Source organism: Notamacropus eugenii, chromosome 3 (assembly GCF_028372415.1).
Source record: "Notamacropus eugenii isolate mMacEug1 chromosome 3, mMacEug1.pri_v2, whole genome shotgun sequence".
NCBI classification, from domain to species: Eukaryota; Metazoa; Chordata; class Mammalia; order Diprotodontia; family Macropodidae; genus Notamacropus; species Notamacropus eugenii.
The window spans coordinates 232,435,152-232,460,643 of NC_092874.1; the positions used below are offsets into that span (position 1 = coordinate 232,435,152).

Below are 25,492 nucleotides of genomic sequence, written 5' to 3' on the forward strand. Positions count from 1 at the left end.
GTGCACTGCCTTACTTCTTAGGATATGACTTTTCTGGTGTAGAACAGCCAAGCTGAAGTTTGCCCCAAGGAAAATAAACTAGAAGTGATGAATAAAAAGGAAAATGGATTGGGGGGGGGGGGGGGGCGACTCCAATTTACTATCTGAGGTATACTACCTGAGGTATGCCTAAAAGCCAAGTAAGAGTCCCGCGGTTCACAATAGCAAACCAATCTTTGACCCTATGAAGTAACAAACTGGTATCCATTAGAAAATGTAAACAAATCTATTTGGTGGGTCCTAGAATTATCAGTACACATTCTGCCGATTTCTACCGCTGTTATCATAACAAACACCACTGTAAACCTCTAAGACAGAATAACAGGGTGAGGTTATATGTAGTCAGGGAGCATCTCTAAGGGTGACAGAAATCCTTAAACCCTATTCTAAAATTACCTTCTGGTTTCGGAGATATCGTAGATTCAGATCTGGAAGGAACACATAGCAATTGTTTTTTTCAACCCACTAGTTGGGTTTTTTTAAATAAATGAGAAAATCATGCTTTTTTTTTTAATAGAGGAGGAAACTGAGGCCCAGGGAGAGAGGTAGGGGAATCTGCCCAAGGTCATACGGCTTACTAGCCGCCGAGGAAAGATTAGAACTGACTTCTAATCCAAAATCAAAAGGCTTTCCATTAAAAGGTAGGAGACCAGATGAGTTTCCAGCCGGACGATGATACTGTCCCAGAAGACCCTTTCCAGAAATACCGTCTCACAGTGCACACACTGCGAGTCTCTATCTCCATCCTTCTTCCCCATTAAGCTAACACTAGAAGGTCTAGGAACCAAGGGACCTAGATTGTAGGGGGCTGGTGTGACTCTGCATGTGTCTCTCTGTGTGGTTGTGTTTGTGTAGCTGTCTCTGTGCGTACCTGTGCGTGGTAGTGGAACTCCACTCTCAGGTTGGCAGGGTCTGGGAAGCTGGAGTTGGGGGGCAGGGATGGATGCCTGCTTGGGCACTCACGTGGGGGCGGGGGCGGAGAGAAGGCGGGTTTTGCATCCGGAGTGGGCAGCAGAGAAAGCTCCTAGTCCCGCCCTTAAGATACTAGCCCGCCCTCTCCAGCCGGGCCTGGGTCACCTAGTCCCCTGCTCGGTGCCCCAGCCCCAAGTCCCCGCCCCTACCCCACCTCCGCCTCCGCCCCCGCATCCGCCCCCGCCTCTGTCTTTCCACCGCCTACTCCTTTTCCCCACCCCCCACCCCCCTAACTTCCTCCTGGCTCGGCCAGTCTCTTTCTCCGTTCTCTCTCCCGGGCTGAGGTCCCGGCTCCCGCCCACCGCCTCCAGCTTTGCCCACGCCCCCAGCCCGCCCGGCAACCAGCGCAGCGCCGGGCCCGCTCCCCCGTGCGTCCTGCGGGGGAGGAGGCGGTAAGCGCAGCCGGGGAGGGGGGCAGAGGCAGCGAGACACAGCTACAGAAAGAGGAGACGTGGAGGCAGGGACGGAGCCCGGACAGCGGCGGACACTACACGGAGCACTGGGCACCAGGTATTGGGCACCGAGCTCCTGGAGCAGAGCGAGGAGTACTGGAAACCGCCAAGGGTACCCCGGAGGGTCTCCTACCGTCCATGCACAGGGCGCCCTCCCCTACTGCTGAGCAGCCGCCGGGCGGAGGGGACAGCGCCCGCCGGACCCCGCAGCCCAGAGCCAAGTGAGTGGGGAGAAGTGGGCTGGGCTGGGCTGGGCAGGCAGTGAAATGATTCTGGAGGGGGACTGGGTATGGGGAGCTCAGAAAGAAAACAGAATCGAGAGGGAGTGGGATGAAGGTGAGGAGAAAAAGGGTGGGGGCTGTGAGTCCATAGAAAAGGAGGCCCAGGGCTCTGTTAGTGCCGAGTATAAGGAGAATATTACCTAGTCCCTCATTTCCTGCCCCAGGCACAGCTTGACGGGGTAGTTGGTATCTGGAACTAGGAAGCTCCATCCCTAGGGCAAGCCCCATCGCTTAGGGTTGGCCTCGGCGCCCCCGACTGGTTTAGCTTTAGGACGGCACGAGAAAGAGAAAACAGGCTTTTCAGTTGCTAGAAGCAGACCTCTTTGAAGGAAGAGAACACAGAGCTATCTCCTAGGACAGAAAGGGATGCATTAATTTCCCTTAATTTCTGGTTCTTTGTACACAGCTTGAGTGCAAGGGGCCTCTATTGTAGCCCCTCCATCATTCGCTCCCCTCCTCTTCTGCAGAGGTGGATAGGAATAGGGAAGAGGTGGGAGGTAGGAGGTGGGGGCCCCAGGGGCGTTTGCACCCACACACTCAGCCACTGTGGAAGTCTGCGTGGGCAGGACAGCTCCTGAAGGGAACAATGAATACACCCCTATCCTTCTTTCCCTTGGCACCAGGGCCTGGGAGGCCTTGGGGGCCATAGAAGGGGTGGAAGAAGGTCACTACAAAGATGGGGAGCGGGGACACTCAGAAAAGGAGCAGTATGGACAGAAGGTCAAGGCCTTGGAAGTTGCTGGTGGGGGAAGGGAAGTGCTGCTTGGGTGGGTAGGGGATGAGCCACACCCCTTTCAGCTCAGCTTTCAGAGAACTGGGGCTGGGGGAGGCCCTATTTTCCCTGAGCTCTTCTTGAAGCCCACTGAGAAGTAGAGCAGATCAGAGGTGCTTTCTGTCATGCCCTGAGAAGCAGAGAGATGTCCTATGGGTTGGGGAGTGGAGTTTTGATATTACTGTGTACTCAGTAGAAGAGGCTTGTAGAGTATGTTGGGGAGGGAGGAGTGCTTGGCCATACTAGGTATATACTGGCTTCAATTTAACTGGCATGGCAGTTAAATGTGGCACTAACTGCCATGGATTTCTGATGCTAGGATGAGAGAAAAGCATGATGAGTGAAGGCAGAGAATGAGGACTGTGGGGCCTTGGGTCCTGTTGAGGTTAGGCACCAGCACTTGTTATTTGCTGTGGCAGATGCACAGCTGTGCATGGCACATAGTAGGTATTTTAATAAATACTTCTTAATTGATGCAAGTTTACCATGGTATATTGGCTTCTTTCTGGATAGCTCCCACTTTCCCAGATCTACTTAGTCTTCAGCTTGAGCAGGTGAATAATGAACCTTACACAGAATGTAGAAACTCTCAATTCACAAGGAGGAAAAATAGACTGAGGGGTTGGTGACAAACCAAGGGAGCTTCCTTGACCTATCTTCTTCCTGTGTGCCCCTTCCTAGGCCCAGTGTTCCAACCATGGCACTACCCCGGACACTGGGGGAGCTGCAGCTGTATCGAGTCCTGCAGCGTGCCAACCTCTTGTCCTACTATGAGACCTTCATCCAGCAGGGGGGGGACGACGTTCAGCAGCTGTGTGAGGCAGGAGAAGAAGAATTCCTGGAGATCATGGCACTGGTGGGCATGGCCACCAAACCTCTCCATGTCCGACGTTTGCAAAAGGCATTAAGGGAATGGGCCACCAACCCAGGGCTCTTCAGTCAGCCTGTGCCTGCTGTGCCTGTTTCCAGCATCCCTCTCTTTAAGATCTCAGAGACAGCAGGTGGTCGAAAAGGGAGCATGAGCAATGGACACGGAAGCCCAGGAGACAAGGCGGGCAGTGCCCGAAGCTTCAGCCCCAAGAGTCCATTAGAACTAGGAGAGAAACTCTCTCCCTTGCCTGGGGGCCAGGGAGGTGGAGATCCTCGAGTCTGGGCAGGCGGGAGCACTCCCGAGTCGGACGTTGGTGCTGGTGGAGAGGAAGAGGCCAGCTCTCCTCCTTTCTCCCCACCTGCTGGGGGTGGGGTCTCAGAAGGGCCCGGGTCTGGTGGGGTGGGCGGTGGTTCAGATCGACTAGAACCAGAAATGGTTAGAATGGTAATCGAAAGTGTGGAACGTCTCATCCGGAACTTCCCCCGGGGAGACGCTGGGGAGGTGACGTCCCTCCTCAAGCTGAATAAGAAGCTAGCTCGAAGTGTAGGGCACATCTTTGAGATGGATGACAATGACAGTCACAAAGAGGAAGAAATCAGAAAGTACAGCATTATCTATGGACGCTTTGACTCCAAGCGCAGGGAAGGCAAACAGCTCAGTCTGCATGAGGTAAGGACCTCAGGGTCCCCCTCAGAGTTCATTGACCTTTCTCCCCTCCTCCCCCTGCCCATGCTATAATCTCTAGAAATCCCTGACCTCCTTCAGTACCTATAGGTTCCTCAGATTGTTGGCTCCTATACCTGACTTGACAGAAGCCCTCATCCCCACCAGAATGGAAAAGTTTGATATAAAAGAGAACCATTTGTTTGTTGCTAAGCATGACCCAAGTGTCACCTAAACCCCCATAATTGTTGGGGAGGGCTTCTACCATTCCCAGGAAGCAACAGGTTGAACCCCATTTCCAAGCCTTTCCTTTGCCTCTCAATCTCCCCTTCTCCTACCACTGGGTTACAGCTTGGATTCCATTCAGAGTTGGGGAAAGATAAAAAGAACTCACTTGTCAAAACATAATTCGACTGTAACTGGAGGTCTCATTTCTGGGCACAGTGACGGAGTATTGTGGGTTAGGGTTCCCTCAGAACCACCTCTATTCCCTGACTCCTCTGCCCCCCAATCCTTACAGTTGACCATCAATGAGGCAGCTGCCCAGTTCTGCATGAGGGACAACACACTCCTACTCCGGAGAGTAGAGCTCTTTTCCCTGTCTCGTCAAGTGGCCCGGGAGAGTACCTACCTCTCCTCTCTCAAGGGTTCCAGGTGAGACCCCTTTCCCCTTGACTTTCACTCACTGAAAAGCAGAGCCCCCTCTTCATCATTCCCAGTGAGCTGAATTCCCCTGTTCTTATACTAGGAGTAGGATTTAGGGATATTGCCCAGAGGAGCCCTAACCTCAAACCAAAATCAAACCCTTATCACAAAGCACATTGATACTGTCCCTCCCCTACCCCAGAAGGATGAGAGAAAAGCCACTTTCCACTTCCCCTCTAGTGCAACAAACCTATTAACAGTGCTGCCCGAGCTGTGGCCTCCTAACAGGCTCATTCAGTGCCAAATGTACCCTAGCAGAGAACCTGCCCATCCCTCCCCAACACGTCCCTGTCCTCCTTACCCCAACCCTCTTCGCCTGCAGGTTGCACACAGAAGAGATGGGGGGGCCACCACTGAAGAAACTGAAGCAGGAGGTGGGTTTCTCTTGGGAAATATGGGGTTGGCATTGAGATGGGCCCTAGACCTTTATTCCAGCGGTGCCATGGAACAGCATTGGCACCTCCCCTGCCCCCTATTGTTTATTCTTCCTTTTGGGTTGTGTGCAGGTTGGGGAGCAGAGTCACTCGGAAATTCTCCAGCCACCTCCAGGGCCTGAGTCCTATGGCCCACTGTACCGCCCTAGCTTGGAGGAGGATAGTGCCAGCCTGTCTGGGGAGAGTCTAGATGGACACTTACAAGGTAAGCAGAAGTGGCAGCAACGCAGAGTGAACCTCTGAAGGGGTGGGGCCCTCAGGGGTTCTCTGTGGAGCTAGAAAGTTGTTTGCCCCTTCCGTGATAAGGGGGTGGCAGCAGGATCCTTGTGTTTATCACTTGCCCAACAAGTTGATGAATAGGGAAGGAACCTAGAGTGCCTGGCATATTGTGGGTACTTCATAAGTGCTCATTGATCAGTCAGTTAATCAATTTCTGGAAACAGGAGTAGCTTGAATATGGCCCCGGTTTAACCCTTATCTGGCCAATAAGGGGCTAGAGGAGACCCTGGGGCAGGCTGAGTGGATCTCGGGGAGTCTATATTCCATGTTACCATCATAATATGTCTGACCAGTGCCCCATGCCCACAGCTGTGGGGTGCCCAAGGCTGACGCCTCCCCCTGCTGACCTGCCCCTGGCACTGCCCGCCCATGGGTTGTGGAGCCGCCACATCCTGCAGCAGACACTGATGGACGAGGGACTGCGGCTTGCCCGCCTTGTCTCCCACGACCGTGTGGGCAGGCTCAGCCCTTGTCTGCCTGCGAAGCCACCCCTCGCAGGTGAGACAGCTGGCACTGTTCCTTAGGCCTTGTGCTTTGGCGAGAGGAAACATTCAACTAGGGAAGTAAGAATGCAAAAATCAGTGGCATGTTATAGGAGGATGGGAGCAATCCAAGGGGAGGACAGGTTTACATTTAGGGACCTATAGAACCGTGAAGTTTCTAGTTGGGGAATGTAGAGACCTACATTTTGATGCCTAATTGATCCACAAGTTGGGAAATGGGGAATAGTTAGGGATCTGGGAAAGTCACTGAAGGGTGGGCAGAAAAATATCTTCAAGAGGAGAGGGTGTAACAATAGGGGGAGCACAGTAAGGACTGTCTTGGAGATGGGGTAGCAGAGATGGGGGCAGGGATGGGTGTGGAAGAGCCAAACAGGGAGGTGCAGTGTAGGGAGTTGGGGGGGAGAGGGTGGGGGCAGCTGCTAGGCTGAGAGTGACGCAGTAGGTGAAACCACCAACCCTAGCTCAGTATTTTTAAATGGTGTGTGGGTGGGAAGTGGGGGTGGAGACTGGGGGGGCTTAGGCCTGGGGGAGGAGTTGGGAGGTGGCTTCCTGTGTTTCTCTGGCCGCCTTTCTCACTGCCCCCCCCCCCAGGATTCCCAGAAACTCAGTGGGGTGGAGGGGAAGGGAGGGGGAAGGAGTGGGGTGAGCCTAAGAGGCCCAGGGAAGGGAGGGGAGGAGAGCTGGAGAAGGAGGGGGGGAGAGGAGGAGAGGTCAGAGCCAACTCGCCCCCGCAGCTCCTGCTAGAACCAGAAATTCCAGCAATACAGCGGCAGGAGACCCAGAGCCAGAGAGAAAGACTTAGAGCTTGGGAGCCATGCACATTCTGGGGCTGGGGATGGTTCAGGAGGGAGCTTTTGTTCCTTTCTGTTGGGGATTCCATGTTGGAACTGGTCTTGGCATCATACCATGCCCCTTCCTAACTCACCACATCTCCCTGCAGAGTTTGAAGAGGGGTTGTTGGAGCGGTGTCCTGCCCCTGGGACCCATCCAGCCCTAGTGGAGGGCAGAAGGGCCAGTGTGAAGGTGGAGGCTGAGGCCAGCCGGCAGTGAGGGCTATCTAATGTGGACTGGAACCCTTGGACCTCTGCCTCCCACAGACCCTGGACTCTCAGATCCCTCTGATCCTCTGCAGACCCTCTCATCTGCCTCCCCTGCTCCATGGGCATTGGACAAATGGGGCATCAAGCAATAAGGCCACCAGAAGGAGGGCAGAATCTGGTGCCCCTTGGCTTAGAGGGAAGGGGATTCTGTGTGAACTCTGCCTCTCAAACACCTCTCCTGGACCTTCTGGGATTCCTCCTCCCTCAATCTCTCATACACATTCTAGTTTTGAACCCCTGTATCAACAGGTAAACAATTTGGATGTTAGGGGAAATTTTGGAGCCATTCTGGGAGGGTCCAGAAGCTGAGAATGAAAACTGTTTTCTCAGTGAAAGTGGGAGAGCCCTGAGAACCCTGGCTTTCCCTCCAGCTTACCTCCCTCCTCCCCATGTTTGTGCTTCTAGTTTGTTTCTTTAATTTAACAAACGCTGCAGTTTACTTCCACCCCTTCAAAAAAAAAAAAGATCACCAGTCATCCCTCCTCCCCCTCACTCAACTGGGGGTGGAGTGGGCTCCCCTGTAAAAAACCAGCCCTTCCCTAGCTCCCTCTGGAGGGCCTGGGTTGGATTCAGGATGTCCCCCACCCTGGGGCTAAACTACAGCGTCTGTCTGAGCAGTTAGAATATCTGTCCTTTCACACCGTGTACAGTAGATTATTTATTTTGTTATTTTGGAATAAAATTTATTTTATGGCTTAGGATTCATGACCCAGAGGGTGGGGGTGGTTTGCATTGGGAAGGATCTGGGGAAGGGTTTGGTATCTAAGAGAAAAATTAGAGGGGGCCCTTGCTTCCTGTCCAGGCGACAAGGGGAATTTTGAAACTTGAATTGGGCAGATGATCCAAATAGGCTGCTTGGGGCAGCCCTGGGAGGTAGGTACTCTTGGCCCCATTTTGTGGATGAGGAAAATGAGCATGTGAATTTAAGTAACTTGCCCAGGCTCATGTGGCCAGTGGGTGTGTGAAGTGGGATTCAAACTCAGTTCTTCTGGATATTAATTCCAACCCTCTCTAATGGAGGTACCCTAGTCAAATACTCTGAAAAGTGTTTCTTTAAGGCTGAACTGCTGTCACGAGAAGGAGAAAAAATGCTTTTCTCTCACCCACCAGAGACCTCTGAGGCCTAGGGTTTGCTGAGCTGGCAAAAGCCACACACACATACACACATATGCAAAAACAGGAAGATACATTTATACTTGTGTAGTCACAACAACTCTTGCATTTGGGAAAAAAGTTACACATGCAAAAACAGACCTGCCTTTGTGCTATCATACGTGAAAAGTCAATCCACACATTTTGACTTGTGCAGACGCAAAGCCTCTGTCTATAAGGTGTTTTTTATTTTTAAAATCTGGGTGAAGCCCACACCAGAAACCAACTGTACAGACCCCTCCTCCTCTTTTCTCCATCCCCCCATACTCTTCAAACCCCAAACACCAAACTACCTTGAGCTAGTTCCTCCCAGCTCATCACTCTGACCCCAGACAACAGTGCAAATATGTAATCGTGTCTCTGTGTTTCTGCATGTGGGTCCTGCATCCACAAGGGCAGTAGGAGGGAATGTTCTCTCTGCCCTCACCTGTGCCCTTCCCCCATCCTCACCTGCTACACATTTCCATGAGGAATGTTTGTGCCTCCTGCCTAGACTGGCATGTGCTGGCTTGTTTGGACATATTATTTGCAGACCAACCTTCCCTTCCTCTTCAGGAGAGGTGGTGTTGGGGAGTAGGAGAAGATCTGCAATGCCTACGGCAGATTCTCCTGACAAAATCCTTTTACTCTGATGAACAGTGGGCAGGGAACCCCTCATTATGAACTGTTCTAAGGAATGGGGTTCAGGTGGTGGTGGCAGAAATCATGGACGAAATTCCAGACGAAAGCAGGTGCCCATCTCCAGAAGTTGGTGGGAGCCTGCAGAGGTCTTTCAAAGGCTAGGAAGAGAAAGGATCTCCCAGACTCCCCCATTGCTAGTGTCCCCAGCTGGGATTAGCACTTAGGTCTAGATGAGAAGAAGGTGCCAAAGCAGGTTGCCCATAGTGAGAGGTGGACATAAGGGGCTGAATTGGCAGGGTCCCTGGCCCTGTTTCCAATTGCCCCTCCAGGAGAAGCTTGGTCAGGTCTTGATCAGTAGGGGGCAGCAAGGCAGGGAGGTCTTCACTCCTTATGGGGAGATACAGTTTTATTAAGGGAAAAATTTACCCCTCTCCTCTCATAGATGCATCCCTTCTTTCCCTTCACCCAGAATTCTTCCAGGTTCCACCCTTCTCAATTCAGTGTCTTTCCCAACAGCATCCCCATCACTAGCCCTTCATCATTCCCAATACTCACCAGTTTTCTAAAGGAAACACATGCTGCCCTAGTCCTTCCTCCTCATCCATGCTCACATCTGGACAGACCATGGAGTTAGGGTTGTGGATTGCTGGATCCCTGGGTGGAATCAGAACCCTTTGGTGACACAGAAGAGAGCAAGTAAGGATCTGAGTTTGGGGGTAGGATGTTGCTGCTCAAGACAAAAAGGAAGGGGACTTTAGATCTGTTCCCGAAGAACACATGATCATAGAGCTGAAAAAGACCTTAAGAGGTCTTCCAACTCTTATAAATCAAGAAACTGAGGCTCAGAGAGATTAAGTGACATTAGTAGTAAGTCAGCAGGAAGCAATAAGCAGAGGGTTGGAGAGGGGAATGTGGCCCCCATGACTCCTATTACTCACTGAGGATGTGGTTGGTCAAAAGGCATGTTCAGTTGATTCATTCTAGAAGCCATCAGTGCCATCTGTAGGGATGGTCTGCAAGCAGAAGTGAAGGTGGTGAGGAAGGAGGGAGGGACATCATTAGGGAAGGGAGAGACTAGGAAGGAAGATATGTAGTAGAAGAAGCACTAGACTTGGAATCTGGGGTTCTGGTCCAATTCTACTACTCTCTGGAATATTGACCAAGTTATCTAGCCTCTCTGGGCCTCAGTACCTTTATCTGCAAGATGAAAGTGGTTGAATTATACTTCTAAGATCCCGTTGTTCTCAATCCTATGATCCTATCAACAGCTAACTGAAAACGAATTGGATGATCTCTCAAGGTCTCTCAGCTCTAACCCACTATGATTGTCAATATTCTAACCTCCCAGGAGCCTTAATCAACAGATATTCACTGAGTACCTACTAAGCCCACAGGACTGTACTAGGGATAGGCACTGTGGGCCTTTAAAAAGATAACACAGAGTTTTTGCCTTATGGGAGCTTTCAGCGTAATAGAAGAGAGAAGATGAAAAGTGAACCTAGTAATAAAGGCATCCGAAAGCACAGGAAGTCAGAGGACAAAGAGGAGCCTAGGGCCTGGAGAATGAATAACAGAAGAGTTTCCTAGGTCTTGCCTCCATTCTTCTATTCCAATAGTAGGTCCTTTTTTTATTTTTTATTTTTTTTTTTTGAAACTGGATCTCCCCTTCTCTCCCCAGGCTAGAAATGTATGGAATGCTCAAGGGACCAATCTCACTAATGATGCAGGCTGGAGGTTTAATCTGTTCTGTTTTTCTGACCTGGGCTGGTTTACTCATCAGCCTGGTTGTCCTCTCCCTCCCCCCCAACCCAACCCCACCATATTTCAGACTCAGTGAGGACACCTGATTAGTTTTGTCTAATGCAACTCAGAACTCTCAAGCTCAAGTAATCCACCAGCCCCAGTGTCCCCACAGTAGCATACCCTATCTTGCCTAGCAATAGTAGATTTTGATGAGAAAAAATTCAGGATCTTCTGTCCCCCATCAAGTGGAGAAGTAATTGTGACTAAATCTCCCTCTCACCCAGTTTGGATATCATCTGACTTTCCTTAGATGGGTTAGACTTACTCTTGGAAGGCAGGCATCATTTTATGGGGCTCCTCCAATGGCTGTACATGAAATTGAGACTGCACAGGGTGTACTGGGAATACAGGGGCCCTGGGACTGAGGGACAGAAAGACCATCTGATCACAGTCCATCTCCATAACCCCATTATCATCCCCTCCAGGACACTATTGCATCCATTGCATTGAAAGGAAAACTGAGGAACCCAGTCATACACACACACACACACACACACACACACACACACACACACACACACACACAAACACACACACCCCTTAACAACCCAAGTAGTCATTACTAGTTTCCCAGGCTCTTTCTACTGATAGACTATTCCCATGAGTCAATTGCTTGGTATTCTTAGAGTCAATGGTATTGTGAAAAGGCTGAACTTAGAGTCAGGAAATCTGGCTCCAGAACCCAGCTCCAATCCTAACCATGGTCAAATTGCTTAATGCACTCAGGGCCTCCAGGTGCATCTGTAAGATGGAGACCATAATCCAGTCTCTACTTCATAAGGTACAAAATCTTAAAGCACTGTGTCAATGTTAGTTATGGATTATTACTACTTTCCCCCACTATCCAAAGAAATCCTTACACCCTCTCTGATACGAACTGCGTGGTAAAGGGCTCAGGACTGGGTTGAAGGTCATAGGTGGATGTGGGCACCATCGCAGTCAGTTGACTTTCCAGTGTAGGTAGTGGCTGGTCCCTAAATGAGGATAGGGAGACAAATATACATCTGACCAGTGGACCCCATAGGTCATGCTCAGAGGTTTAACTTCACATGAAAATGTATGGGCACCACAAACTTAGTCTCTGGTCCTTTTCCCACCCTACTCACCGCTCAACAGTCATCTTGATAGTAGCTGGGACATAACCCCTGCCATCCTTGCCGATCTGTTCCGCTAAAGTGGAAGGAGAGAAAAGAAGAGACTGGAGAGTCAGGAAAAAATGAGGTGACAGAATAAGGAGGGTCTAAGGCGGTAAGGATACAGGAGTATTAGGAGATGGGAGAAAATTAGGGAATAGGATGAGGAGGCTAGAGAAATGGAGGTCAGAAAGACTGAGTAATGGAGAAACAAGGTGAGAGGGGGATAGAAATAGAGGATGAGGAGTTAGGGTGATGGCAGAATGGGTGACTGAAAACAAGGAGATGAGAGGAGATGGAGATGAGGGATCAAGATGGGGGAATAACGAAAGGGTGGGTAAGGAGCTAGAGGTAGGTAGCCGAGAGATATGTAGCAGGAAGTAGGGCATGTAGAAGAGTAGGAGCTATAGAAGTACACACACACACACACACACACACACACACACTATTAAACAGTAGAATAGAATGGAAGGACTAGGAAGTCTCGAAGGGCAGGACCTCTGCATGTGTGTGTGGGAAGGTAAGGGAGAGGATTCTAGCTTACGCTTGTAGTGGCTCCGAAAGGCCTCATCTTTGGGTTTCTTTGGGTAGAGGTTCTTAAGCTGAACTAGGTCACGAATCCGGTCCCCCAGGGATCTAATAGATAGATCCTTGGCAGAGAATGGTTGGATGTTCTCAACCTGTGGCGTACCTAGGAGGAGAAGAAAGACCCCAAGTCTCCTCAATTCAGACCTTTTCCACTCTTCTTACTCCCAGTAAGAGGTACCTAACTCAGATCATGAAGTCAAGAGGAGGGTGACCCAGGTGTCCTGAATCTCTGGTACTTTTGCATTTATATTGTTAAAGTACACAGAGAAAATAGAAATTAAGCCCATGGCACAGGCATGAATAAACACAAAGGAAGAGGGAGGGGTTCCTGGATTCTTGCTCTTTTTTGGAGGACCTTAAGAGGAAAGAAGGCTTGGGGGACAAAGACCTGAACTTGGTGGCAATGTCCTGTAAGAAGTGAGGGTTCTTCAGGGTAGTGAAAGCCAATGCGGCTCATTTTTACAGAGAGTGGAGAATGGAGGAGAGGAGCTAACTGAAGTAGGAGATGAAAGACTACCGAAGGTTAGAGAGAGCCTGGAAACAGGATGAGCAGCAAAGAATCATGGGGATATTTCTTTACTTGAAAAGCCTCTGCCCAGGAAAGAATCCTATGTGTACAGGCAAGGAATATGAGATGACTTTACCATCTTGGCCCCGAATGATGTGTGCAATGGTGATGCCCCCAATCTCTGAGTCACTGAATCGAAGGAGAAAAGTACCGTCTGGCTCATTATGGAGTAGGTTGTTGACATACTGTTTGCTGATGAAGCCAATAATTAGCCTGGGGACCAGGGGAGGAAGAAGAAGGATCAGAAGCTGAAAGGACATTGGGTATCGATGGGGAGAAGGGAAAAGGACTCCAGAAGAGAGGGATTCCTGAATGCTATTGACCAGGAGCAACACACCTGTCTGACCAGTAGCTACGGAGGCATCGCTTCGTGAGATCCAGGACACCATCAAACCACTGCCAGAAGGTGAAACCACGGCCAAGGAGAATCTCCTAGGGAAAATGATTGGGGGGTTAGGGGGCAGAGAAGGGAGAGAGCCAGAATGAAGGCACAGAATTTGAGTCCATTCTGAGCTCAGTCAGAAAGCAGAAAGTACAGCATGGGCATGAGCATTTGGACAATTATGCAAAAATATAAGTTGGGCATATGTCACAGAGTAGTGCAGCTAGGTGGTGTCACAGAGAGTCTTGAGCCTGGAGTCAGGACTCAGCCTCAGACACTTGCTAGTTCTGAGACCCTGAGCAAGTCACTTAACCCTGTTTGCCTCAGTTTCCTCATCTGTAAAATGAGCTGAAGAAAACAGCAAACCACTCCATTATCTTTGCCAAGAAAACTCCAAATGGGGTCATGAAGGGTCAGACATGACTGAACAACAACTTTAAGCTAACTTAAATGTTTCGTGCTTTAGTCTAAATCCATTTCATCTTCAGTCAGTCAGTCAGTCAACAACCATTTTATTAAGTACTTGCTATGTAATGGGCATTGTACTAAGCACTGGGGATAGAAATAAAGATAAGCACATTCTTTTTCCTTAAGGGAAACATAGTATAGTAAAGAGAACACTGGGTCCCATAGCTCTCAGTCTTATTGTTCTGTGCACAACTGCTCAGGAGACCTTCCACAACTCAGCCTTGAGCTTTCTTTTTCCAGGTTGAACAATTCCAGTTCATTTCACTTTTCCTCATCTGACCTGTTTTCCATACTTTTTATCTTCCTTATGTCTCATGTCCAGTCCTACATCTTATCCTTCTTAAAGGATCTCAGCTAACTGGATAGGCTTCTTTAATATGGGTCTGACTGCAGTAGAAACCAAAGGAATGATGACTTCCAGAGTCTTGGCCAGTAGGGGCCGAGGAGGGGTCACGGCTTCTTTTTAATGCATCCTGCCATGTTTCCTTTTCTTGTACAAGGACACAATACAGATGCCTCCTTTTCAGCTTGTGGTCAGTTAGGAACTCTAGGTCTTTCTCTTCTATGTTTACTGAGTCCATGGTGAATTTCTGGTTTCTGTTCCTCAGTGACAAGGTTGGGAGAACTCTGTACTCAAACCCATTGAAAGTTATCACTATCTGCCTCAAAGTGTCGTTATGAAGGAACTGATTTATCAATCAGTTATGGAAATGTATTTGTATTATTGTCCTGATTTGAGGGGAGTTGACATTTTCCCAATTGGTCAAAGTAATTTAAATTCACCATCCTTTCTTCCTTTGTCTCAATAGGAGGTAGCCTGTCAGTTTAAAACAAAAGGGCTGGAGTAAGAGTCTAAGGATGTGAAATGCCATCTCTTCTATTATGTAGCCATGTGCCTTTCAACGCATCATTTAACCCTCCTGGGTCTTTTCTGCATCTTTAAAATAAGGGAATTAGACTAGACCAGAGGTTTCAAACATGTAAGTCCACCAGCTGTATGTGGCCAACAATAATCCCAAACCGGATAAAATATAATTTATTTAACAAAATAAAAATCCAACAAAACATGGATAATGTTGATATGTGATTTTCTAAGTCAACATGGGATCCTTATGTGATCCTCTTTTTGTCTGAGTCTGACATCACTGGACTAGAGGACCTCTAAGATCCCTTCATCAATAAACCCATGCTCCTACAACCATCTGCAAACCCAAGGTGCAGGTTGGTCACTCATCATCAACATTTCAAGGATCTATGCTTTCATTGGCATGGGCACTCCTTTCACTGAAGCAAATAGCAATCCTTCTATGACTTAACATACACTGTCTTTGTCTGTCTTTGTAAGCCTAAAACTGCAGTGTCCCGCCTTCTGCTAATAAATTTTCTCACACTCAGCTAGACTAGCCTTTAGACAATAGCCCATCAGTTAGATTGCTGGCCTAAACTCCAAATCTTTCTAGCTAGGTAGAGCCTGCCATTACCTAAACTCTTACAACAAAGCCTTAAGAACCCAGGGGCAAATCTTGGACCTAGAGAAAAGACTAGGGAATGTATCTTCCTCTTTTTGGTAGAAGCTTAAGGATCATGACTACGGAATGATATATATATAGTCAGACTCCATTGGTTTTAATTAACTGTTTTCTTTGTCATGAGAAAGGGATCATTGGGAAAGGCAGAGGCAGTACATATCCAGAAAGGATTGTGATATGGAAACAAAGGTCATCAATAAAACTATTATTAGAGTTTTAAAAAAGAACCTAGAGTAACTTCCCACCACACTATTGGATTGGATGCCAAGTCATCAATGAAGTTGATAAGCAAAAGAACTTGGGAACCAACTAATTCAGGGCCCTACTCTAGTGTACATTTTGTGGGACTTGGTCAGGGCATTCAAGATGGTTGGAATGGGCAGGAGTAAAAGTGGTTTAGGGGAGATGAAAAGGTTTGGGGAGATATTGGTGGGTTGCGTTTATCACAGGGCTGTCATATTTTTATTTCTCAAGTCTACATTATTAATACTTTTCAAAAAATTATTTTTAATGAAATAAATTTTATTTTTCCACATTATTAATACCTTATAGCTGAAAGGGATCTCAGAAGTCATCCCTTCATTTCCCCTTATAATTTATAGGTGAGAAATCTGAAGTGATGAGTGACTTGCATACAAGTACAAAGTGTCAGAACCAGAATTTGAACTCCATGCCCTCTGCCTATGTGCAGCATTCTTTCCATTGAATGAGGATACTAGATTTCCTTAGTACGGTTACTCTCTCCACAGGGGGGCGCTGGTCTGGAAGGCTTAGTGTTTTCCCAGGGCTCCTGGGAGAAGGCTCTAAGAAGAGAAAGCGACTGACCTTGTTGAACTGTGCCCAGGACACAGTGCGGTTCTGGAAGGTTTCCATGTTGAGGCTGTTGTCATTAAAAATCTTCTGGGCCAGAAAGAGGAAATGTTCAGGGAGCAGGCCCTGGCTCGTCCCCACCTCTGCCATGAATTTGAGGTTCAGAGTTTCACACATCTTCTCCCAGGGTACCCTTTCAGCCACCATGAAGGGTATTCGGTCCTTAGGGGCCAAGAGGGGAAAGTAGAAGGGAGTTAGCCAGAGAAAGGGCTCTCAGGTCTCTACGCAGCTCTGCCTCTGTCTGTCTGTCTATCTGTCTGTCTGTCTCTTTGTCTGTCTTCCTCTCTCTCCTCTCTCTCTCTCTCCCCATCTTCCCCCCGCCATGTCTCTCTGTGTCTCTTTTTCTCCCTCTCCCCTTTCTCCCCTTTCCTCTCTCTTTCTCCCTCTCCCTCAGTCACTCTCTGTTTCTGATTCTCTTTTGACCCTTGCTGTTCTTTCCTTCTGACCCACCCCAAGCCCCTCCTACAGATCCAAGATCCCCTCACTCACCATCTCTGAGAAGGCATTGTCCCACAGAATGGTGGCTTTGGCATTGTTGTCTTGGTTTCCGTGGACAATGACAACCAAGGGAAGGGACAGAGCCTTGGGTAGAAAAGTAAGACGGAGGAGAGGTCCTCCTTAGTGGAGAGGCCTGGTCAACAGTCGCTTCCTTCCCTAGTATGTGTTTTTGGAGAGGGGAGGGGAAGGAGTATTTCCTGAGACCTTTGACCCTGTTTGATCGTTTTCATGTGACCTAGATGGGAAAAGAGTGGGTGGGATGTCCCTGCAAAGGATGATGACCACTCGTCCTCATCTAATGATGATGACTAGATCTCAGAGGGATGGAAAGGGAGGGAAGGTACTCAGAACACCAGTGGCATGATGGAAAGGAAGTGGGGGACAGGGCTGAGATTTCTGGTGGAACCACATGAGAAGATGGGCATCTTGGTAGAGGGGAGACAAGAGCACAAGAGAGAGAGGCATACTGGGAAATCCAAGACTAGGACTAGTAGAGAGGGACCAAGGACTAGAATTTCCAAAATGGAGGATCCCAGGGTTAGATGTTCCCGCAGTTACCTGGAGGTGGAAGGTAAGATTGTTGGATCCTAGGGTGAAACTGGTAGAAAAGAGAACAGCACATTTCTCTTCCGTTACAGATTCTGTGCCTTTCCGTTCACAGCGTTTGATCTTCTTTAGTAACTGAAATACAAAGGGGACATTCGAGAATGAAGCAGGGATGGAATCAGATCTTGAGAGGGAAGCAATATGTCCCTGACCTCCTCCCCCCAGGGAGACTGGGCAGCTCTGATGGGCCCCTCTGGATAGATTGGGCCAAAAGACCTTCCTCTCCCTCACCTCCCACCTCCTAGCCCCTTACCAAATTCTTAAAGAGGGCAGAGCAGCAGTTCCCTGGGATGCTATTCTCCAGAGGCACCATATTGTTGGTGATTTCTCCTGTGCTTTCCCTAAGGAAATCAGGGGTAGAATTTTAGGGAAAAAGGTGTCTGTGATTATACATGTGAGGATATATTTGGTCTCATTCCAGCTAGGGTCAGATGGCTCAAGTCACTTCCAATTTTCCTTTTTCAAATCTGTGTCCCCATTTCCAGGTTTCCCCAGGCTAAAATCAGTGAGTTAAATGAGTTCTATGCCCTCTATTGCAGCACAGAGATGTCCTTCCTCCTTGTGACTACTGGAGGTCCCTCATCTCCCCTTCTACAGCCAGTCCCCTCATGGTATTTCTAGACCATACACAGGAGCCCTCCTCTCCTGAGAAGTCCCTCAGCCCCAATCCCTTCACTTACACTCCAGCCCCAGACCCCTGGGGATGATTCAGCTCCCTGGCCTGCTTCTCAGTTACCATGTCTGCCCTGACTAGGGGTGTCTTGGCTGGAGTCCCCAGGAGCCGAAATCCCAGGAGGAACCGAACGCCAGCCTGGAACTTGGTCTGTGTCTTTAGCACCTGGGGAGGCTGCTTCTCTACCAAGAAAGAGCTGTAAGGAGAGGGCAATGGGGGCACTAAGCCAGGGCAGTGGGCAGGACTGCCCCGTTCCTGGTTGCTTCCCCTGTAGTACTCTGTGGTTCTGCCCCAGGCCCAGGTCCTCCTCAAGGTCCCTCCATCCAAAACATCCCCCCTCCTTCCCTGGTGTCTGCCCTCATCCATAATGGGCTGATCTGGGAGTGAGTAGGGGGCTGAGTTGGGGAACCTCTGCTCAAGACAAAGAGAAGCCTGCAGTGAGTACCTGGTAACCAGAGTCCGAAGGATATCATCCAGCCGGCCTTTCAGTGCAGCCTGGACGTTGGGCTCCAGCTCCCCAGTGGCCCCACCCACCTCCTGCTGCAGTTGGGAATAAATTTCCACCAGATTCTCACACCTGGGGCCAGGGACAGGGGTGTCAAGAAGCTCTCGCTTCTGATCACCCTGCTCCAATCATAGGCTGGGTCCCCACTGACTGACTCCATTTCTCCCCTCCAGTCTCTATTACATATACCCACTCCCTAGATCCTTGCTTTCTCTCATTCCCACCCTGGGCAAGTGGCAGAAAGAATGAGGAGTCATGGTTAGAAACTGTGGGGGAGGGGTTTTGTACAAAGGCTCTAGCAGTAGGGGGAAAGAAGTTCCGGGGTAAAGGGAGCAGGGACTCCAGGGTAGGGTCAACTAAAAGGCTCTGGGGTGAGAGGGGAAGTTGTTATGGGTGTCAGAAAAGTTACCATTTGTGGAGGAATAAGGCCCTGGGATAGTTGTCTTTAGGGTGATAGAGGGACAGGTCTCCAGGGAGTTGCTATTCAGAACCCAGGGAGACTTGCTAGGATGCTGTTCCTTGCCCTCTGCCCTCACCCTGTCTCTTCTAGAAGCCCCTGTACCAATGCTCACAGATCCAAGCATGACCTTTTCCATAACCTTCATCCACTTGACTTTCCCCCAATCTCCCCCAATTTTGCCTACATCTTCTATCACTTTGTGATCCAAGTGCCCTTCCCAAGCCAACTCTGACCTCTCTTGAAGGGGTGCAAGGCTCTCATCGAAGGGTGCTCCATTCCCTGCCAGCTGCTGCTGCCGCTTCCAAATCTGGATCTTCTTCAGCACCAGGGCCTGGGCCCCCTCTAGCTCCCTGATTGTCTCCTGTAGTAACCTTGGCAATGGCTAGGGAGTGGGTAGGGAGAGGCAGAAGGGGCAGAGAAACTGGTTTCATCAACTCCCTAAGTCATCACCTGCATCCTTCATCCAGCCCCAAAGTTCCTCTTTTGTCTGACCCATCTCAGGCCCTCTTTACTGTGAGGCAGTCAGACTGAGAGTTGGAAGGAGGTCAAACCCCTGTTTGAACATAAATCCCATATCCCAAGCAAGTGATCCGCTGGCCCAGGGGTAGGGAACCTTTGACCTACAGGCTACATGTAGCCTCGAGGTCACAGGTTCCCCATCCCTGATCTAACTCCTGCTTGAGGTCCAGGCTCCAACCCCATCTCCCCTTCTGCCATATTTTCAGCTCGCTCTCCATCCCCTCAGACCCTCACTTACCTCACTTGAACTTGTTCCATTAGTTGGTTTATCCATCATGTTCTGTAGACATGCTGATGGGATTGAGGTATAGAATAAAGAATTTAGAATCAGTAGGAGCTGGGAAACAAAAAGAAAGATGCCATCCCCACTCTTACTACCCCCACCCACACCATCCAGACTCCCAGGTACTAACTGTGGTAGGGAAGCAGCATTGTTGAGCTCTTCCTCCTTGACCTTCTTGACTCACAGATATCTGCCCCTTAGCTCTTTTCTCCTTACCTTGTCCTGAGTCCCTTCCTTGCTGCAGGGTCTCCCGGAGGGCCCTGATCTCTCCTACATGGTGCTGCAGCCTTCGAAGTATCATGCTAAACTTGTGCTCTTCTTGTTTCCAGTGGAAAGTAATAGGTAGGTGACCAAACTGTAAGAATAACAGGTGGTGTGAGGCTATGGGTCGCTGCATCCATCACTCATTTTCTCCACACTCAGATGACTGCCTATTTCCCTTTCCTGCCCCTCTCCATGCTCTGGGGAGGATACACCTTTTCTCCTTGTCCTTTGACTTTTCTTTTAGGATGTGTATCCATGCACACACATGCACACCCACCATGCCTGACTTGACAACCCTTTTACTGCATTCAGATACTCTTGCTGCAGCCTCCGTGGGAAGAGGGGACAAAGGCCTCCAAAAATTCCCTTTCAGACCTTCCTCCACCTCTGATCTTTAACCCTCTTCTCCCAGGACTGCTTCCCACTCTCCACCCCTCCCCTGCCATCTTCTTTCAATTTCATCTTGGAGCTTACTCTGGCCCCTGGCCAGTTTTTAATCATCTTGGCACTAAGCCTCTAGGGCTCATCCTCTGGATGTTTGTTGGAGGGCACTTTCTTCCACTCTCTCCCATTTCCAGACCCTAAGCCCAGAGACTGAATCAGGGGCTGAGGGGGTAGGATTACAATACCTGCTCCATGACAGCCACCTTCTCTCCTTGTAAAATCTGTCGGAAAGTGGCCACCAGCTTCAGTGGGTCTCTCTGATATAAATTCTGCAAAGGTGGTAAGGAAGGATTGGTGGGTGCTGGTTGGGGTTCATCAGCTATCTTCCATCCCTAGCCTGCTCCAAATACACACAACCCACCATTAAGGTACCCTGGATCAATGGCCACTAAAAGACCAATGCCATTTGCAGGCACTATACATGGCGTTGGCATTCCATCCTTAAAATGTTGTGCATAGACTTCTCCCCTCCACTTCCCAACCTTCTTTAAGTGTCACAATAGGCATCTAGGCATCACAGAGCAATGAATCTGAAGTCAGGAAGACGAGTTCAAATCCAGTCTTAGATACTTAGCTGTGTGAACATGGGCAAGTCACTTAATCTCTGTATGCCTCAGTTTCCTCAAATGTAAGATGGAGATAATAATAGGACCTACCTCCCAGAGTTGTTATAAGGATCAAATGATGTAAGAAGTGTAAAGCAGTTAGCATAGTGCCTGGCACATAACATATACTTAAGAAATGTTTGTTCCCTCTCTCCCTTGCTCAAGCCCTGCCCCAATTCCAGGGCAGGCTCACCTCTACGCTACTGATGTGTTGCATGGTTGTCCTTCCTTCTCCTTGTTCTCCAGCTGCAGTCTTCAGCTGCTGGACAGTTTCAGAGAGCAAGGCACTAGCTATCCGGCAGGAGAAGGCATCAGAGCCACCTAGGAATTCCCTAGGAGAGAGAAGGACAGTGTTTTGAACAGAGTTCTCTACCACCCCATCCCATGACTTCCCCTCAAATGAGAGATGGCTAACTCACCCCCTCACAAATTCTCCAGTTCATCCTGTCTATCCTTTTGCTTTTTTTATCCCCAGCACTTTCCTCTGCTGCCACCATTCTTGTTTCCAAATCCCAGAGTCCTTCTTGTCTCCCTACTCCCCAACCAGAGCTGACCCTCCTCTCTTCAGCCTCAGCCTTTCCGTTTCTCACAAATCTGCCCCCCCACTTCCCCACCAATTTATACAATTTCACTTGGACTTTCATAAATCCATCCTCAGAAATCTGGGGAACCTGAGATGAAGGAAGGGAGTCGGTATGAGAATTTCTAGGACATAGGGGATCCACCTGGAATAGGGTTATGCCAGACTTACCAGGGCTGGTTCTCCAGCCAGTCCCCCAGGAGATGCCGAAGTCGTTGGGGAAACTGTACAAATAGCCCTTGGAATTTTTCCGGGGGCATCTTGGCAACCAGACTCCAGAGAGACATAGTCTGAGAATTAGGAGGTGTGCCTGGAAATAAAAGAATGAAACCCATTGCTAGAGAAGGAGACCCTGAGTCCCAAGATCTCTGTTTTCACTCTATTTACATGCCCTCCCTCTACAGTCTCCAAGTCATTGGCATGAGTCCCTGTCACCCATTTATGTTCCTCCACCAGTCAGCTTTCACCGACTCTATCTCTCAAAATACAACCCAGACTGCCTGCCTGTCCTCCCAACACATCTAAGCACAATTGAACTGGGCACAATTTCTGAGATAAAATAACAATCTAATTGAATTTAATTTTTTTCTTTTACAATTTCTGGGCAGTAGGAACAAGGGAACCATGAATGGAAAAAGGGAAAATAAAGAAAAGAGGATAATTGAGAGGGGGAGATGGCAAGATGGAAGGAGGAAAAAACCTAAGAGAGAATTAGAGAAAGAGAAGAAAGGAGAGGATTGGATAGAAAGATAAAAAGAATGGAGAAGAAAGAATAGGAAAAGTAAATAGAGAAGAAAAAGGACATAAGGGAAGCAAAAGAAGTAGGGAGAGGAAGGGAGAGAGAAAGGAAGGCAGGAAAAAGAATGGAAAAGAGAATGTGAGAAAAATGTTGGGGAAGAAGGAAGGAGAAATAAAAGAAAAGGAAGTGGCCTGAAGGAGAGAAAAGCAGTCAAGAATCAGATGATAGGGCTAAAGAAGAAAAGGAAAGGAAAAAAGGAGAGGGAGAAGGAGAAATGAAGTGCATTCTCCAATTTCTGAGCAAACAATATTAGTGGGTGTAGGTCAGTGGTTCCCCACGGGCCTCTCAGTTCATATTTCTGACATGATTTCTACTTCACAGGTGGGTGGGAGGAGGAGGGGAATGGAAACCCCCAAGTGATGAAGATGAGATTGTTACTTAAGGGCACTCAACCTCATCCCTCCCCCTGAAATCTCAGCTCCCTTCCATTGGCTCAGCCTTCCATGGAGTAACACTAGGATTCTTTAGTAAGAGTCTCTCCATCTGGGGCTTCACTTTCTTTACCTTTCCCTGAGTTAAATTCCCCTAATCCCCTCCCTTTCCAATGCTAACACTTCCCCCCAATAAGATTTTTCCCTTTGTCCAAGCTCCCGGGTCCTTCTCCAGGGTCCTAGTATATCCCTATAGCTCAGGACAGAATGACAGGAGGATGTTTTAGGGATGAATGAGAAGTCACTACCCCCACTCCCACCCTCTCCAGTATCCTTGAGTAGGAAAAGGGCAAGGGAAGGTTCTTCCCTCAAAAGCCGAGGGGCCCCTATTATCTTTTCCAAACATGAAAGGAAAATGAGCACTTCGAATCTCCACCTGTTGATTATTTCCACTTAGGCCCTATCTCTAGGTTTCCAGAATGAAAGTCAAAATTGCCACTAGCACCACCGTCTGCTTTGGACCCATGTCTGGGGGTGGGAAAGTCAGGGTCAGGGTGTTTGTGCAGGGCTTAGACAGGTTCACTAAAATCTCAGCCCCTTTAGCAGGCAAGGGTATGGGGAGAGGACAGCGAGGAAAGGAAACAGATAGGAAGGGGAAGCAGTGCATTTATATTCATTAGGGAAATTCCTCCCCCCTCCAACCATGAGGTCTGAAGCCCTTCCTTTAAGTCACAAATCTCCATCCTGGCCACACCCCCATGGTTGGGAGCTAGGGTTAGGGGTGTTAGGACTTTGACAGGGTCTCTCCCCCTTGCTCTAGGCATCAACGGTCTTTGGGCAAAAGTACTAATCCCCCTCCCCCTTCTCTGGAAGGGGGAGGTAAACCTCTTACCCTACCTCCCACCACTATGACACCTGGAAGCACGACCTCAAGGGGTGGGGAGTGAGACACAGGACCCCAGCCCAGGAACAAACCTAGAGGGGAAACAAGAAACTTTCTAAAATAAAATACTGTACCCCCACCCTTAATTGGAGTCGTTCCTGAAGTTCCTGTATCCCCCCCCCCCAGGGCATTCCCAAGAAGCAAGGAATTTGAGAATCTTCCCCCCATTTTACTTCCCCTTTCCCAAGCTGGGGGGGTGGCAAATCTCAGTCCCCAAAATAGCCCCCAACCCTGCCCTCATGAGATCTTTCCCCTCCCCCTCACCTTTGGCAACCCCTTTGGTGTCTTCTCCCTCTCTCAGTGGACACTGCCCGGACCCATGGGCTTGTGACTCTGTCCAGCAAGTTCGGGGGGCCTCCCCTGTTAGGGTACCCCCCTTGATTAAAAAAACCCAACTCTTTCCAGGTCTTCCTCTTCAAGTACTAGCCACCGCTGCTTCTGCTTGTCGTTTCCGGCTTCTCTGCTTGCCTTGGGTCCCTCCCTGGATCTCTGACGACAACAGAAAAGAGAAAGTGTGCCAGAGGAGGAACAGGAAGAAAGTGGGTGTGTATGTATGTGAGGGGGGGGGATCCCCGATTGGAAGCCCAACTTAAGGTCTCTGGGTGCACACTCATGGCCTGCTCTCAAGTCTCATGTAGCATAAGGGTCCTCACTCTCACTTTTTCCTGACTGCATTCCTTCTCTGTCTGGCCATCCTCTGGGGACGGAAGCACCCAATTTGGTATCCAAGAATTTGCTTCTGCAAAGAACTCAAGAAAGTTTCTCCCTTTGATCGACTCTTTCCCTTACTCCTTGCCCCTGCTCCCCCTTTCCATCCCCTCCAAGCTCTCAGTTTCTGTCAGGAAGGTGTTAAGCATATCTAAGGACTCTTGCTGAGGGGCAGCCCCGCCCTTCAGACTCTCAGCTCCCCCAGGAGAGGGTGCTGTAGAACAGGGAAGCAGCTGGGGTTGGAGCTTTTTGTTGTTGTTGTTTCCACCCCCCACCCCCCACCCCCCCTACACACACACACTGACCCAGAAACCACAGGACCACTGATTGCGTAAGAAGCCTAGCTAAGATGGAGGAGGATGGGCTGCCCATTGGGTATTCTCAGGACTCAGTAAGATAATCATGGTGATGTTGGTTGGGGAATCAGAAGGAACGCAATAAAAAGAAAATCATTGTCTACCAATATTCCCTCCTCGTACTCCAGAGGTGTGGATTCAAATCCTACTCTGCTGCATGAGCCTGGGAAAAATCTCTGTCTTTTTCTGAAACAAGCATAGAGACGTCCAGAGTCCAGTTACACACAGAAACATAAACACTCTGCACACAACGCTCCAGATTTGCACAAAGACACATCAACATAAAGTCACGTACAGACACAACACACTACCACACACCCAGAGATCTTGCTCAATAAATACGTGAGTCATCCCATCCGTTGGAAGATTTCTCCCTCCTCCATTTTCTTATGCCAGCACCGACACCCACCCACCCATCTCAGGGGGCTGGATATGCACAATGAGTGGTGTTCTGACCATAATACATTGTAGCTGTCCAAACCGCTTCCCCTCCATTCCCCTGGCTGCTCTCTCCTGTCTCCAGCTGAGTTATGAGGACATAATTAGGTTTGTGCTGCCCCCTGGTGCCCACAGCTGGGACCCAAACCCAACACTAGCCCCTCTTGCCTACACCCCTGGAATGTGGGGTGTGTGTGTGTGTGTGTGTGTGTGTGTGTGTGTGTGTGTGTGTGTGCGCACGCATGTGGGAGTGAG

At 49.2% G+C, this 25,492-nt stretch overlaps 2 protein-coding genes across 8 annotated transcripts; one reads left to right on the forward strand and one right to left on the reverse strand.

Moving 5' to 3' along the window:
* The first annotated feature begins 1,229 nt into the window (after positions 1 to 1,229).
* Positions 1,230 to 7,772, forward strand: NAB2 (NGFI-A binding protein 2). Of its 2 annotated transcripts, XM_072655115.1 has the most exons (7): positions 1,230 to 1,684; positions 3,198 to 4,056; positions 4,571 to 4,704; positions 5,078 to 5,129; positions 5,262 to 5,394; positions 5,778 to 5,966; positions 6,912 to 7,772. In XM_072655115.1, exons 1-7 carry the CDS (start codon positions 1,602 to 1,604, stop codon positions 7,019 to 7,021), a joined length of 1,560 nt encoding a protein of 519 aa, XP_072511216.1. In that variant the 5' UTR covers positions 1,230 to 1,601; the 3' UTR covers positions 7,022 to 7,772. The 2 variants fall into 2 exon arrangements, with proteins under 2 accessions (XP_072511216.1, XP_072511217.1); XM_072655116.1 differs by lacking the exon at positions 5,778 to 5,966 and having other exon boundaries at positions 1,275 to 1,684.
* A 468-nt stretch (positions 7,773 to 8,240) lies between these two features.
* On the reverse strand, positions 8,241 to 25,207 carry STAT6 (signal transducer and activator of transcription 6). Of its 6 annotated transcripts, XM_072655112.1 has the most exons (25): positions 25,118 to 25,207; positions 24,904 to 24,985; positions 24,000 to 24,224; positions 23,690 to 23,767; positions 21,794 to 21,932; positions 21,236 to 21,374; positions 20,623 to 20,706; positions 19,946 to 20,084; positions 19,685 to 19,737; positions 19,161 to 19,309; positions 18,408 to 18,539; positions 17,970 to 18,158; positions 17,543 to 17,630; positions 17,242 to 17,364; positions 16,675 to 16,767; positions 16,141 to 16,347; positions 13,274 to 13,368; positions 13,013 to 13,149; positions 12,325 to 12,471; positions 11,754 to 11,817; positions 11,508 to 11,621; positions 10,913 to 11,008; positions 9,783 to 9,857; positions 9,400 to 9,516; positions 8,241 to 9,231 (listed from the first exon to the last, which is right to left on the reverse strand). In XM_072655112.1, the coding sequence occupies exons 5-25, from the start codon at positions 21,907 to 21,909 to the stop codon at positions 9,039 to 9,041; spliced, it is 2,550 nt and encodes an 849-aa protein (XP_072511213.1). In that variant the 5' UTR covers positions 21,910 to 21,932; positions 23,690 to 23,767; positions 24,000 to 24,224; positions 24,904 to 24,985; positions 25,118 to 25,207; the 3' UTR covers positions 8,241 to 9,038. The 6 variants fall into 6 exon arrangements, with proteins under 6 accessions (XP_072511213.1, XP_072511214.1, XP_072511215.1 ...); XM_072655113.1 differs by lacking the exon at positions 23,690 to 23,767 and having other exon boundaries at positions 25,118 to 25,206; XM_072655114.1 differs by lacking the exons at positions 23,690 to 23,767; positions 24,904 to 24,985; positions 25,118 to 25,207 and having other exon boundaries at positions 9,400 to 9,498; positions 11,526 to 11,621; positions 24,000 to 24,258.
* Between the last annotated feature and the right edge of the window lie 285 nt (positions 25,208 to 25,492).